The sequence below is a fragment of the Oncorhynchus mykiss genome, chromosome 5 (assembly GCF_057628025.1).
Source record: "Oncorhynchus mykiss isolate SJ-2025 chromosome 5, ASM5762802v1, whole genome shotgun sequence".
Classification (NCBI taxonomy): Eukaryota; Metazoa; Chordata; class Actinopteri; order Salmoniformes; family Salmonidae; genus Oncorhynchus; species Oncorhynchus mykiss.
The window spans coordinates 67,139,441-67,155,648 of record NC_143026.1 but is presented as its reverse complement, the minus strand read 5'-3'; the positions used below and the strand labels follow the sequence as shown (position 1 = coordinate 67,155,648).

General features: G+C 42.0%; 2 protein-coding genes across 2 annotated transcripts; both read right to left on the bottom strand.

The window, feature by feature from the left end:
• Positions 1-678: 678 nt before the first annotated feature.
• Positions 679-3,461, bottom strand: foxd2 (forkhead box D2). The gene has a single exon (XM_021603939.3). It carries the CDS (start codon positions 2,593-2,595, stop codon positions 1,483-1,485), a length of 1,113 nt encoding a protein of 370 aa, XP_021459614.1. The 5' UTR covers positions 2,596-3,461; the 3' UTR covers positions 679-1,482.
• Positions 3,462-11,113: 7,652 nt separating this feature from the next.
• foxe3 (forkhead box E3) lies at positions 11,114-12,990 on the bottom strand. The gene has a single exon (XM_021603937.3). It carries the CDS (start codon positions 12,793-12,795, stop codon positions 11,545-11,547), a length of 1,251 nt encoding a protein of 416 aa, XP_021459612.2. The 5' UTR covers positions 12,796-12,990; the 3' UTR covers positions 11,114-11,544.
• Between the last annotated feature and the right edge of the window lie 3,218 nt (positions 12,991-16,208).

The following is a 16,208-nucleotide window of genomic DNA, read 5'->3' as shown; positions in this document are numbered from 1 at the left end:
CTGATGAACAATACTGCTACAAATTAGCAACCAAACCCCAAAAATCTGGGTATTCATGCAGAACGCTCACAATCAATTACAGGCCTCAAAATTCCTGATGTCCCCATTAATTTAACCCTTTGTTACTTGCCAAAAAAATGGTCAGTTATTAACGCCCTTAGAGACACACTAGAGGAATACATGCGCACCCTTCCAGAATATTTATCACTGCAGAATGTGAGAGTTCAGACATCACAAATCTGTATCTATATGTGCATGTCTGTCATCATAACACTTGTTGGCTGTAGTGGTATATCGGCAAATTTATGGGCTACTGGTGATATTGAAATTGATAATAGACTAGTAATAAATGCTCCTAATTCCTACAGATTGCACGCAAAATGTAACTGCAGATTTAAACCTATGGCACCAATGCGTAAACTACCATGTATGCTCATAATCGTTTCAGAAAGTGCGCTTGTAGGCCTCTCAAAGACTAAACGGTTCAAACTGGCCCTACACATAAAGATTGAACTTTGATCTCGGGTCAACAATGATGACTTAGATAAATGCAAAAATACAAGTTAAAAACGTAGGCGCACACATTCTATATTTCCTAAGGTGATTTTAGGCTTTGAGTAGACATGTGTGCAGGCATATTGCCAATAAAACGTTCCAATAAACAAGTTAACGAAAGTCTTTTTAAATTCACAAACATTTATTATTCTTGTCATTACAACAAAAAATGACCTATGAACATTAAGTGTCTCTGTCTATACACATAACATACGTTTCACATATTAATTTCAATGAAATAGATAGGAACTAAAGCACAACAGTTTAACAGGATGTGAGGTAATGCGCTTTACACCAAAACCACATATCTGTCCACTGACAACATGAAATAATATCCATACAAAGTCACCACAACACCGCTTTTAAGGGAACGAGGGGCAGTGGGAAAGGTTAGATTTGTATTTAATAACCCTCCTTGTCTCAATGTGCTTTCTAACAATTAAAACCTGAGTTTGCGGTCTCGGTATTAACAGTGCTTTATCTCTTATCTCACAACGCACAATATATATATATATATGTATATACATATGTATATATATATACACACACATATATATATAACAATACAAATCATAATAAAATCTCTATTATAGTTAAGAAACAATTAAATATTCCCCACAGAGTGAGATACGTGACATTTAACTTGTGTTAAAATAGCTGGATATTTGCTCAGATAGTTGAGGGCCTGGGCCAACGAATACACTTAATGTTGTCTTAGAATTTGCTATCTGACCATCATGCTTCTTCCATTTATTGTATCCTATACATATTTACAATCCATAAATATACATTTAACTTTCCTCTCTCCGATCAGAAAAGGGGGTAGAGCAACACTCTTATTTCTCAAAGAACGTTTATCCTACCTTCACATAAGACGACAGAACCATAACGGGTAGGATTTCTGCGAGTTTTGTTTTTGCTGCCAGTTTAGAAATGACAAATGTTAAGATTTGCAGTTTTGCTGGAGAATGTCTGTGAACCAGGCTGAAGCATGGTTTCCTGCGAGAGGTTCAAGTGGTTCGAAGCTGAGGTGAGTGCAGGGTTCAACATGGCCAGGATCTGAGCCTGACTGTGACTGTGGCTGCCCGACTGTGCACTGTACGGGGAGGCCACGGAGTTAGCTGCACCGATTATATTGTCTATCGAGAAAGAAGGCCGAATTGGCGTGTTAGTGTCCGTCTTGAGAGGCGCCAGGCCGGGCAAGGTAGGGCTTAGTTGAGGGTAGAATGGCTTTCGTAAATCAGCCCCTAATAGAGAGGGCAGGGGATGTGGCGTGGGGAATATTGAGGCTGGCGAGGGGAGTCCACAAGGTGTATTATGGAAAGGGAAAGCGCCTGCTGTGAGGTGAGGATGATAGGGGTTATGAGCATGGAAGTTCTGCAGTTGGAGTCCATAGTTGTACCCATAAGGGCCGTATCCGAACCCGGGCAGGAACCCCCCAGCGTCCCTGAGGATTTCGTTGGCTTGGTGCCTCTTGAAGCGCTTCCTCCTGCGTAAAAAACTCCCGTTGTCGAACATGTCGGCGGACTCTGGGTCGAGGGTCCAGTAGTTGCCTTTTCCGGGGTTGCCAGGCTCACGTGGGATTTTGACAAAGCAGTCATTGAGAGAAAGATTGTGACGAATGGAGTTTTGCCAAGCAGGGAATTTCTCCCGATAGTACGGGAACCTGTTGCTGATGAACTCGCAGATCTCGCTGAGAGTGAGGCGTTTCTTGGGACTCTGGAGGATAGACATGGTTATCAGGGCTATGTAGGAGTACGGGGGCTTGACTAGAGCGTTCTTACCAGGCTTATCTCCTATCATGGCCCCTGAATCTCCACCAACTCCAACCTGGTCAGCCGGACACTCTGAGCTGCTGAGGCCGGGAGAGGAACCCCTCTCCCCCGCGTTCTGAGACAAATTATCGTCCGAGTCATTGTCTAGGAAATCGCGATGAAGGTATTTCCCATCCTTGCCAACGGAAATGTCTCCCCCAACCACATCTATGTCCACATCATCAGACAAAGCAGAGTTGTCCGACATATCCGTCCCTAGAGTCATCCTTGGAGAGACTGGTTCTCTTCCTCCCTCTCGTTCCGTACTGAGTTTTTTCAGCTCCGACGCTGGGTGTACTCAGTCCGTGCGTATAGCACTCTCCAGCTCCTCGGAGGACCACTGTTAACTCCTGTTTAATTCGACGAGCTGCATAGAAACATTACTGGAATATAGAAGAGAGCAAGACGACGCTTGTAACCAGGTGTAACGCCACTCCAACCAGTTGGTATGGAGGCTATGGTTCGTTTCACCGAGGAAGAAACTCTTCTGACTTCAAGCGCAGGAAAACAAAACTTGAATGGAAAAGTCATACATCAGTAAGGCTATTTACTTGAGGTTCACTACAAGCTGTCTTTATTCATTAATAGGTACATTAATCATTAATTAAGTATTTCTTTCTTGCATGCGTTTGTATTTTAGGCCGTTAATCTACTGTTGTATATCTGTATGAATATCTTTACGCACAGGCACAGAGTAAGTATCCTGCGTGAGCTTCATACTATTCCTTTTCATAGCGCTCAAAAGCTATTTATTCAGCCATCTATATCACGTGGTTAACGTGTCACCGTTACCAGGAAATGAAGGATAGGGCAAAGGGAAGAGAAGACGGACAAGGTGAGGAGTGGTGAGTGCGCTACCTTACACATTATCTTGGGTTATTAACGATACTCTACTGCACGTACATCTTCTAAATATGGAATATCATCAAAAGTATTGGTTTTATGTTGATGGAATGCATGTTATATAAAAACAGTGTGGACGTTTACACAGTGTCAGTAGTGTTGAAACCTCATAGTGGTCAATTCTTAAGAATCTGAGTAAGTTGATTGGCTAAACAATACATAAGTCCAGAACCAGAACAACATAATTTGCATATTAATGGTCATGGCTTTCAAGTCGAAAACAAGTTAGTTTGATTGTTTGTTAGTCGGTGGATTATTTTAGTTCTCACTTGAATCTGATGTATTCATCAATTTCCGAATCTGATGTGTAACATATCCTAAATATTTTGTTTTGCAATTTGCAATTATGCACACTCTTGTACCCTTCTAAACAAACAAAAGACAATGCTATAGATGCAATTAAATATCCACAATCGCTTAAACCAAGGCTTACGATTTAAAAGTGCTTAAATAATTGTTTATTATCATTACAGTTAATTAAATAAGTGTTTATTCAGTTATTTAATGATATACGTTTTGGGTCAAATATTGTCCCATGTTATTATAAGCCTGTACCATGATGGCCACATATACTATTAACCAGTAATAATGCACAGTCATTGCAATATAATTGTAAACGTTATTGACTGTAAATAATACACTATTGAAACCCCAACTCTAACCCAGTCAAATCAATACATATTTTTTGTGTTGTTATTATTAATGATAGGATTAATATTAGGCCTATTGATAGTATTATTATTATTATTGAGTCCATTGGGTTTAAACAAACGTATGACTTCTTACTTCTGTAAACAAAATGTTATCGAAAGGGAGATCTCCTCAGTTTCACTTATGGCTATATACAGTATGTATACATATACTGATTATTTAACTGAAACACTGATATACTAATTCACAAGCGAAATTGACCGGTAAATATTCTTTAAATCCACATGCAAGTGTGACTATTGAAAGCACTGTTTTTCAGAAATGAGACTATGGGATGCATTTTCCAATGAAATAATCCTCTTTGAATTATAAAATAATAATATATGACTACTGTTTAATAATAATTATCATAATTATACGAATAATAGCATAATTATCATAATAATAACAATGTTTACTAATACCTTTTATGATGAATTTTCAGAGGAGAAAGGCAGCACAAGCTATGGAATCTATTTCCAGGGCTTTACCATTCATTCCTCGATCACTTCTCACGGGTTTTATGTGTTACTTGTCAAGAAGTCATATCAATAATATCCATCTACATTTTCTACATAATTCACATGTAGACAAACACAAACGTATGCGCCTGCAACCTGCTCCAATTGGTCTTTGTCAGAGGATGCTCTGGGCAGAACAGATGACATGGCATGTACGCCTAATGTGTAAGGGTCTATGTGTTCCATGACAGGAGGGGAGCAGCGCTTGCATTCCAGTTCATTGTGTTGCAGAAACATGGTGTTATTGTAATGCATACATCAGCACCTGATCCATCTATGTACAGGACTATCAGCTATCTGTATAACAGGGCCCCTCCACGTTACAAGCACAGGCTTATCTTGCCCAAAACACCACATCAACTGTATTGGCAATGTTTGGGTGGGTTAAAATGGCTTTCTTTCATCTATATAATATTCAAATCGATATTTCAATGAGCCTTTCATGATTTCCCCGATACAGACCCAAAAGTCATTCGAAATAAATTATGAAATTTATTTGACTTACATTTTAGGCTATCCCTATCTACAAAAGATAGCACATCAATGATAAACAAAGTTATATTTCATTCAGGCCAAGTCAATTTGCTATAGGCCCACATTTTTTTATTTGTTGATGACTCATGACTCAAGTTCAGTTTTTACTGAGGTGGAGAGCAGGTGAAGGTAGCCTAACCGTGGGGAAGTTAAAGTTTTCAGAGTCGACCGTGAGATCCTCTCAATTGTAATTTATCTTGTGGCGAAATCTGCACGGAGCCTTCACCGTGCACACACTCACAGCTAGTTGGTCACAGAACCCCTACCCATCCCGAATCCTCCACCGCCCTGGGCAAGTCTACCCTCCAGCTGGCAGCGGCTGCCTTGCTCACACCGTTGAGCTCAGCCGAGGACCCAGACAGCTGCATGGGAGGAATGCCAAATCTTACTTCATAATTGTTCACTCATGAAGCTATCTCGCCATCTTAGGCTTGAGTTGATTTGGCGATAAATAACATTATGTATAGGCTGATTATACAGGTACCTGACCAAATAAAGGAAACACCAACATAAAGCGTCTTAATAGGACGCTTGGCCACCACGAGCCGCCAGAATAGCCTTAATGCGCCTTAGCTTATCTTCTACAATTGTCTGGAACTCTTCAGAAGGGATGCAAGACCATGCTTCCACGAGAAATTCTATAATATGCTGTTTTGTGGTTGAAAACGCTGTCTTAGGCGCCGCTCCAGAATCTCCCACAAGTGGGTAACACACACCCTTCTTCTAACCATGGTAGCCAAAAGAATAAGCAACAGGGCATTTAAAAAAATAATATTTAACCTTTATTTAACTAGGCAAGTCAGTTAAGAACAAATTCTTATTTACAATGACGGCCTAGTAACAGTGGGTTAACTGCCTTGTTCGGGGGCAGTATGACATATTTTTGCCCTGTCAGCTCGGGGATTTGATCTAGCAACATTTTGGTTACTGGCCCAACCACTAGGCTTCCTGCCGCCCCAAACCCAGGAACCAGAACTGTGTGCAAGCACCTGCTTTCAATATGCTGTACTTTGTATCCCTCATTTACTCAAGTCTTTTCTTTATTGTGGTAGTTACCTGTAGACGCACATTTACAATTGATCATCACCCTAACCAAGACTTGGATTTCGCAGTCTCGCGGGTCTGCATTTCCACCACAGGCCTACACTGACACTGAAAAAAACGAACTACTTAGGAGCCAGTTCTTACTCTTGATATGTGTGCTCACCTGTTCGTTATTCTACATTCCACGACAAGAACCTGGATCAGACATGTATTGAGATAAAATACAAGGGATGGGCTACAGAGAAGTCTCTATTGTGGGCTAATCATGGAATAAACCTTAGTCTATTTCAAAATCACATGAGATAAAAAACTTGCTTGTAAAATGGCTTTTGCAGGATATAAACCAACAGTTCTGTCTTGATTGCTTGGGACCATGGACAGTCAATTCAAAATAGTGTTTTGTGCAGCTTTTATAGTGGTGGACATGGTAGCCTAAACGATTTTTGTTTTTGCCTCAAAATATGTTATTTTCTTCAAGGGAGGAGAACAGATTTCACTTCCATTCATATTGGACTGTAGCCTGGAAACTTAACAAACAAAACATCCGAATGTTGCATACCTCAACAATATCACATTGCTACACATTCCCTTTCATTTTTACTCGATGCTTTTTAGTTTGTGACTTCTTAGTATTACATGACCCCTAGTGGACAAACTGTAGAATAAGGTTCCAATTTCAATCCACAAATCACTACAAACGAATTTTTCATTAAAACCGCCAGGTGTCTCTCCACCTCCAGATTGAGGTAAACTCCATAATCTCTAGGCGCTACATGGTCAACTCCACATCTGAATTGGCCGTGCAGAATTGACGGTGATATAGCCTTTGCAGAAGTCAGGGCATTCATACTTCTTGCACTTCGCGGAGCAGAGCATAGCTGTTGAGCAGAACGGTTGTGAAGGAAGTTGTCAAATAAGTAAGTTTGTGTTTATACAGGACCTCCCGCCCCCACCTACCGTCAAACAATCATGTCAATCTGGAGCCCTCCACATTGTTTGGGTGGAGCACGGCGATGCAGCAAGGAGCTCAATTTGGCGTCTGCTTACTTTCCGAGGCTCCGCGAACGCATATGGTGCCTCAGACCACATTTTCAGATATCGCATAAATTGTCTTTAAAAATAATAAATACCAATAATGCTTAGTATAGACTCGCCAGAAGTATGATTAGAACAGCACAGCACAGGTGTATGGATTCAATTGCATAGTCGTGCATAGGTAGGCCCTACATGTCTCCTCAACTCAAATATGCCTATTAGCTACACTATAATTACAGAAGTATGTGGACACCCCTTCAAATTAGTGGATTCAGCTATTTCAGCCACACCAGTTGCTGACAGGTGTATAGAATTGAGCACACAGCCATGCAATCTCCATAGACAAACACTGGCAGTAGATTGGCCTTACTGAAGAGCTCAGTGACTTTCAATGTGGTACTGACATAGGATGCCACATTTCCAACAAGTTCGTTTGTCAAATTTCTGCCCTGCTAGAGCTGCACCAGTCAACTAACTGTAAGTGCTGTTATTGTGAAGTGGAAACATCTAGGAGCAACAACGGCTTAGCTGCTAAGTGGTAGGCCACACAAACTCACAGAACGGGACCGCCGAGTGCTGAAACTTGTAAAAATTGTATGTCCTCAATTAAAACACTCATTACGAGTTCCATACTGCCTCTGGAAGCAACGTCAGCACAATAACTCTTCATCTGGAGGTTCATGAAATGGGTTTCCAAGGCCGTGCAGCCGCATACAAGCCTAAGATCACCATGCCAAGCATCGGATGGAGTGGTGTAAAGCTCACCGCCATTGGATTCTGGAGCAGTGGAAACCCGTTCTCTGGAGTGATGAATCACGCTTCACCATCTGGCAGTCCAAATCTGGGTTTGGGCGAATGACAGGAGAACACTACCTGCCCCAATGCATAGTGCCAACTGTAAAGTTTGGTGAAGGAGGAATAATGGTCTGGGGCTGTTTTTCATGGTTCGGGCTAGGACCCTTAGTTCCAGTGAAGGGAAATCTTAACGCTACAGCATACAATTACATTCTAGATGGTTCTGTGCTTCCAACTTTGTGGCAACCGTTTGAGAAAGGCTCTTTCTTGTTTCAGCATGACAATGCCCCCGTGCACAAAGTGAGGTCCATACAGAAATGGTTTGTATAGATCGGTGTAGAAGATTTTGGCTGGCCTGCACAGAGCCCTGACCTCAACCCCATGGAACATCTTTGGGATGAATTGGAACACCGACTGCGAGCCAGGCCTAATCGCCCAACATCAGTGCCTGACCTCACTAATGCTCTTGTGGCTGAATGGAAGCAAGCTAGAGGGCATTTGTAAAGTATTCAGACCCCTTAACTTTTTCAACATTGTTACGTTACAGCTTTATTCTAAAATTGATTAAATATTTTTTTTCTCTCATCAATCTACACACAATACCCAATAATGACAAAGCAAAAACTGTTTTTTATTAATGTTTGTAAATGTATTCTAAATTAAAAACAGAATTATCACATTTACATAAGTATTCAGACCCTTTACTCAGTACTTTGTTGAAGCTCTTTTGGCAGCGATTACAGCCTCAAGTCTTCTTGGGTGTGACGCTACAAGCTTGGAACAGTTTCTCCCATTCTTCTCTGCAGATCCTCTCAAGCTCTGTCAGGTTGGATGGGGAGCGTCGCTGCACAGCTATTTTCAGGTCTTTCCAGAGATGTCAAATCAAATCAAACTTTATTTGTCACATGCGCCGAATACAAAAGGTGTAGACCTTACCGTGAAATGCTTACTTACAAGCTCTTAACCAACAATGCAGTTCAAGAAAGAGTTAAGAAAATATTTACCAAATAAACTAAAGTAAAAAATAATAAATAGTAACACAATAAAATAACAATAACGAGGCTATATACAGGGGGCACCGGTACCAAGGCAATGTGTGGGGATGCAGGTTAGTTTAGGTAATTTGTACATGTACGTAGGGATCTGATCTGGGAACCCATGCCAAATCTTTTCAGTTTCCTGAGGGGGAAAGAGGGTTGTCCTCTTCACGACTTTCTTGGTGTGACATTCAGAGACTTATCCCGAAGCCACTCCTGCGTTGTCTTGGCTGTGTACTTAGGGTTGTTGTCCTGTTGGAAGGTGGTCCTTCATCCCAGTCTGAGGTCCTGAGTGCTCTGGAGGTTTTCATCAAGGATCTCTCTCTACTGTGCTCCGTTCATCTTTCCATCGATCCTGACTAGTCTCCCAGTCCCTGCCTCTGAAAAATATCCCCACAGCATGATGCTGCCACCACCGTGATTCACCTTAGGGATGGTGCCAGGTTGCCTCCAGACTGAATGCTTGGCATTCAGGCCAATCTTGGTTTCATCAAAACAGAGAATCTTGTTTCTCAGGGTGAGAGTCTTTAGGTGCCTTTTGGCAAACTCCAAGCAGGATGTGCCTTTTACTGAGGAGTGGTTTTCGTCTGGCCACTCTACCATAAAGGCCTGATTGGTGGAGTGCTGCAGAGATGGTTGTCCTGGAAAGTTCTCCCATCTCCACAGAGGAACTGTAGAGCTCTGTCAGTGACCATTGGGTTCTTGGTCACCAGGCGGCCAGCTCTCGGAACAGTCTTGGTGGTTCGAAAACTTCTTCTATTTAAGAATAATGGAGGCCACTGTGTTTTTGGGGACCTTCAATGCTGCAGATATTATTTGGTACCCTTCCCCAGAACACAATCCTGTCTCGGAGCTCTACGGACAACTCCTTCACCTCATGGCTTGGTTTTTGCTCTGACATGCACTGTCAACTGTGGAACCTTATGTAGACAGGTGTGGGCCTTGCAAAATCATGTCCATTCACTTGAATTTACCACAGGTGGACTCCAATCAAGTTGTAGAAACATCTCAAGGATGATCAATGGAAACAGGATGCACCTGAGCTCAATTTCGAGTCTTATAGCAAAGTGTCTGAATACTTATGTAAATAAGGTATTTCTGTTTTTAATTTTAATACATTTGCAAAAAATATCTATAAACCTGTTTTCGCTTTGACATTGTTGTATTGTGTGTAGATTGATGAGGGGAAAAAACATATTTAATCAATTGTAGAATAAGTCTGTAACGTAAGAAAATGTGGAAACAGTCAAGGGGTCTGAATACTTTCCAAAGACACTGTGTGTATATTTCTAAGAAATTCTAAGCTTTGTATCATTCACAGCTAAAGTTAACAAATAACTCTAAATTCCTAATGCACTGTATATGTAGTCAATAGACTTCGCTATTTTACGCATGCATGCAGACTCGAGGCGATAGTAAACAGTTCTGGCCCAATCCAATGTTCCAAATGTATATATATATATATATATATTTTAATCTACAAAAGCAGATAACAGCAACACACGTGTTCTAAATATGTTTTAGGCCTTAATAAGGCTAGACTAAGAAGTCCGTTTGCCTTACAATCTTCTTGATCAACTAGGTCAAGTCCAAAACCTGTGCATATATGGATATCCACGTGTGTACGTGGATTCATAATGATACAACCACAAATATGTATACTGCGACATTACTTCAAATAACTGTAGAGCATGTCGTTTCTGTGCTACAATCAACAATGCATATAAATGATCTTACAAATCAGGCAAATTAAATTAAATACTGCATATCCATCTGGAAGTTTGTAATAGAACACAAGGTTAAATTAGGAGACATTTGTTTAGGCCAATTCAACCCTATACATTTGACAATCTATTTCTGATTTGGTCATTTTTATTAGCAGGTGGGAAACGAATCATATCAACATAATTAGCGACTTTATAAATGAAGTTAATAAATTAGAGAGAGTCTGCGAAAATTCCCAAGCAGGCCAATCGTGAATAAATCAGTAAAGATTTTGTTCGCTTAATAGAAATGTATAGGTATGCAATTAAACACTAATTTATGAGTATACGGCTTATGGGAATTGGATTTAAAGTCTAATGAACGATCAACTATTAATTTAAAGTAGTCATAATTATTATCAGAGAGGCGAGTATCAACCATGTAGACCTATTCAGTTCAACAAATGCAAGCAACAAGACCGTGCATATGAAAATATGTATTTATTACACCAACCAAACACGGTAAATAACAATGTAGGCCTTTCAATATAATTCACAAAGAAATAAACTATTTACATTTCACAAAATAGAACAGTATACAGGTATATGGCTAATAATATTGTTTGAGAACTCTTATTTTTTTTACAGGTGACAATGACAAAAATGTAAGGTTCAGTAATTGGAATTGTTCTCGGACAAGGAAGTACAAGTAGATAGGCTACAGAACATCTAAAAACCCATCAATATTGATGTTATAAAACACATAAGATAAACGAACCAATAGCACTGAAATATGAACACAACTATAATGGAATGTCGATTTGCATTTCAAACAAAGATGAGGTTTCACACCTATTTCAAATGGAATGTAATTGAGGCTCTATCGTTGTTTGTCTCTATAAAAATCAGTTTTTCACATATACCGATCTAATCCTGATGCAAAATTGGCTTGTCTCATGTAAGAGTTGTTGTAAGAGTTCATTGTGCTGGAGAGACCCAGTAGTTGCTCAGTGTGCTCCGCGCAAGACCCGGAGCGCACGGGGGGTAGAGACAGACGGTTCCCCGTGCAGTACACCTGAGAGCTACCTGGAGAGAAACTGGACTGCATCATGGAAGGTAGGTGTGGGGGGGATGCCGAGGAAGAGTAAGGATACCCGGGTGCCAGGTTTGATGACAGTCCCCCACCGCCTCTGCCCAGTGAATTCCCCGAGGGATTGACAGTCTGCATCTGGAAGCAGTTGGAGGGGTCAGTGCCAGTGAGGGAGCAGCTAGCAGACATGGTGCCCAAGTCTCCACCGCCTAACCCCAGCGGGTTGAGCTCTGCTCCCTGCATCACCGACTGCTGGCTGATGATGTTGTCGATGCTGAACATCCTTGGCTGTCCTTGACTGACCCCGGCAGGGGTCTGATAATGATGCAGCATCACCGGGTGGGGGGTCCCTGCCAGCTGCGAGCCGTAACCCGATCCTATTCCTGGGTACATGGTGTTGGGGTATGCCGGTCTGCCCATGGGGTTCGGGGTGAACGCACTAGAGCTCTGCATGTACCCAGGATAGGTGCTTACGTCAGTGCGCTTGAATCTTTTCCTCCTCCGCAGAAAACTCCCGTTGTCGAACATGTCTTCAGCAGCGGGGTCCAAAGTCCAATAGTTGCCCTTACCAGGCCTTCCAGGTTCCCGGGGAATCTTGACAAAGCAGTCGTTGAGGGTGAGGTTGTGGCGGATGGAGTTTTGCCACTTCTTTGAGTTCTCTCGATAAAAGGGAAAACGTTCCATGATGAATTTATAAATACCCCCAAGTGTGAGTTTTCTCTCGGGGGAGTTGGCGATGGCCATGGCAATGAGAGCGATGTAACTGTAGGGTGGTTTCCCTCTCTGAACGGGCCTCTTCCTACGTCTACTCCCAGTGGGCAGGTGCTCCTCGGTTTGGCCCAGAGTAGCTCCCTCCTCTCGATCCGCGTTCGGACTTGTTGCCCGTGGTTCAGACTTGATCAGAACCCCATCTTTGATCCGGGCCTGCAGCATCAGAGGCGATGGCGGTAAAGGGGAGTCCAGACTCACGTTAGGCGACATGACCAGCGGGCTGGCTAGCTCGGCTGGTGAGTCCTGTGACTCAGCCGTCATGTTACACATGCCCGAAAAGTAAGAGAAATTTTCAAGATTCATAAAAAAATATGTTTTTATGTATGCTTGAAATGAAATAGCTTTTTCAAATAGCAGCTGAAAAAAATGCAGGCACCATGAAGTTAAAAGGGATGTATTGTTTTGCTCAGAGACAGTGTCTGCCTTTCGGGTCCCTCCCTATGTTAACTTGAGAGCCTGAATTTGAGTCCCTGTCGCCCTCGCCGTCAATGAGCTTTCTCTCTTGCCATGTGAGTGGCGTGGACAGTTTTATAAACAGGGTTCGAGTGACAACACTGGCTACCCTATGACAATGTGTGTGTGCGTGGGGGTGGGGGGCTACAGGCCCCTGGCAGATCATGATTTCCAGTAGGCCTATCTACACTTCAAAATGATACGCGGTAAATCGCACTGTAACTCTAGGAGTAATAACTTAATGATACTAGACCATTTTATTTCGAGAGTAGGATGAAGTTAGCCTCTTTTACTGAAAGGACCACATCCTCATTTTAAAATGATTGTGACCTATGTCAGTTATATTAAAACAGCTAAAACACATTTGTTTGACATAATGCATAATGTGAAGTTGGAATGCATAGGCTCCGTGACATTCAGATATTCAGACCAAGCAGCCAATACTTACATGTTAGGTACTACCAAACTGTTTCAATTACAGTATGAATGTAAAAAGTCAAAATGGTGTTAAATTGTTGGCACAAGCACAGTCAGTGTAAGTGCTCCAATCACAAGTTAGTATGTGAGTGAAGGACCAGGGAGCGCTCCCTCCCTCTCTGTTCTCTCCATGTGTCTGAGGCTCTGTGGGTTTGCTCTGGACTGCAGTGTATATCTAGGCCAGAAAAACACGGACAGAGCTACTCTATGGGATTCAAAACCCAACGCTCAATCCACCAATTGAAAAATAATAACAACCCATTAAAAACAAACAATTGAGCTGTGAAAGCTTTTTTGGGGTAAAAAGTAAATATCCCTCCATTTCATTAGGAATTTTTGAGATCGATAATCAAACAGTCCTCAGGGCAGAGAGGGAGGTGTTATGTTTCGGGACTTTGTAGTAACAACAGCATACTGCACAAAGTCTCCCTATAGACAAGCTTGGATATCACATGATCCCACTTGTAAAGGGTTAGGTCAAATTGGGGGTGTTACATTAACAACCCAATCAAAGACACAGAAGACAATGTTCCAAGACAATTATTTTCATATTCATTTTCAACATACAATTAATCCTAATTTGCTTCAATAGCTTTATGACAAAATTATGAAAATGCATTTTATCTTTTCAGATGGAGGTCATACATAGAAAAATATTCAGAAGATTTGTTTATCTGAGTGTGAGTATGTGTGCATGATAGAGAGAGCCAAAAAGAGATGGGGGGCAGTCAGAGCGTGTGTGATGAAGGGGCAGCGAGACACTGTGTTTAAGGCAAAGGTTATACCAACAGGGCTCATTCACTTGGCTCTCTCACAGGCTGATATTAAATAAATGGTGTAATGAATCAAACCAAAGTCATAAACCATAACCACCCCATTCTACACCCCTCCTTTCCCCACTAAGCCATCCCAACACAAAGTCCCCTGCCCCCCCCTCCAGCACCCACCCCACCCATAGCTCAGACGCACTAAGCCCAGCTAGCCACTCACAGCTAGTGGCTAACAGCTTCAGACAGGCGTGGGAGCGGGGGTGTATCCAAGCAGGATCTGGCCCCAGAGCTGCCAGGTCAGGCAGGACAAACAGGGGCTATGGCCAGGAAACAGCCACTCTGCCCTGGGGCCTAGAGCCTCACAGTAATCCCTGTACCCTCCCACCTCCCTGTGCACACACATACACATGCACGCACGTGCACACACTCAGTCTGCCCCTTAACCCCTTAACCACCAACACATTGCACCAACACACTCCAGGCACTGAGGGAGCAACACATGTATGGTATGTGCAACATGCAAGTGTTATCTAAATTCAAATCTTCAATTGGTTATTAATTTAGAAAATTACAAATTAACATGAATATTGATAGTTCTGTTTAGAAACGTTTAAGATTCTGCATATAATTCATGTACAGCTAAAAATAATTCAAGGTGTCAGATATGTCCAACATGTCTGAATGCCATTTTCAACTCACACAGACTTCACGGCAACATTTAGAATGTTCACAGCTAGAAAGAGGATAAGAATCTCTCTTCTGTTTCTCTCTGGGTACGCGTTTAGCATCCCCACATCTGGCTCTCTTCCTCTCTTTGGGAGAAAATGAGGAAAAGAAGAGAAAGAAAGAGAGAGTTGCTGAGTTAATACTTGGAACCCATTCATTCGCGAAGCGGCTCCAGGGGTAGAGGGGGGAATGAAAGCGGGATAGGGAGAAAAAGAGAGAAACGCACTAGAGAGAACGCTACCCCTTTCCTTGCCCAAGCTCATCAAGTACGGGCCAGGGCTCCTGAAAACACAGGGATTACCAGAGTACTGGGGCTCTCCTGGGCCGGCTAGGCCCTGCTCGCTCCTGCACTGCACGCTACACTGCCCTGCTATAGCACCGCATATGGTTCTCACACACACACACACACACACACACACACACACACACACACACACACACACACACACACACACACACACACACACACACACACACACACACACACACACACACACACACGTTGTGGAGACCAGACACAGAAAGAACTGAATGTACAGAGTGAACACAGGGACAGATAGTAAGTGAGATAAAGGACTTGTTCTGTTACTTAGCTTCACTGCTACTGCCTCAGAGCCAAGTCCAACAGGCAAACATCTGGGTGATTTGGGGGCATAGTTAATATAGAAATTAAATAAATACTAACAAAGATTGTCAATGCATCTCTATGAAACCTATAATGGATTAATATATACAGTGGGTATCATAAGAATTCACCCCCTTCTATTTCTTCACATTTTGTTCCATTACAAATTGTGATTGAAATTAATTTCATTGATCTACACCAAATACTCTGTAATGTCAAAGTGGAAGAACAATTCAAACAATTCAAAATAATAAGGGATGACATGATTTTGAATGCCTAACCCTTCCTCTGTCCCACATACATACAACATCTTTAAGGTCCCTCAGTCAAGTTTTGAATTTCGGCATATAGCCTAGTGGTTAGAGTGTTGGGCTAGTAACCGAAAGGTTGCTGGATTGAATCCCCGAGCTGACAAGGTAAAAATATGTCGTTCTGCTCCTGAACAAGGCGGTTAACCCACTGTTCCCCGGGTGCCGTGGATGTTGATTATGGCATTTAATGTCTTCCACATAAAATGCAGAAGACACATTTTTTTAAGGGTAAAAATAAAATAAAATAAAGAAACGGGATGGTGCTAAGCACAAATAAAATCCAATAGGAAAACCTGGTTCAGTCTGCATTCCACTAGACACTGGGAGATTAATTCAGCAAGGCAATAACCTAGA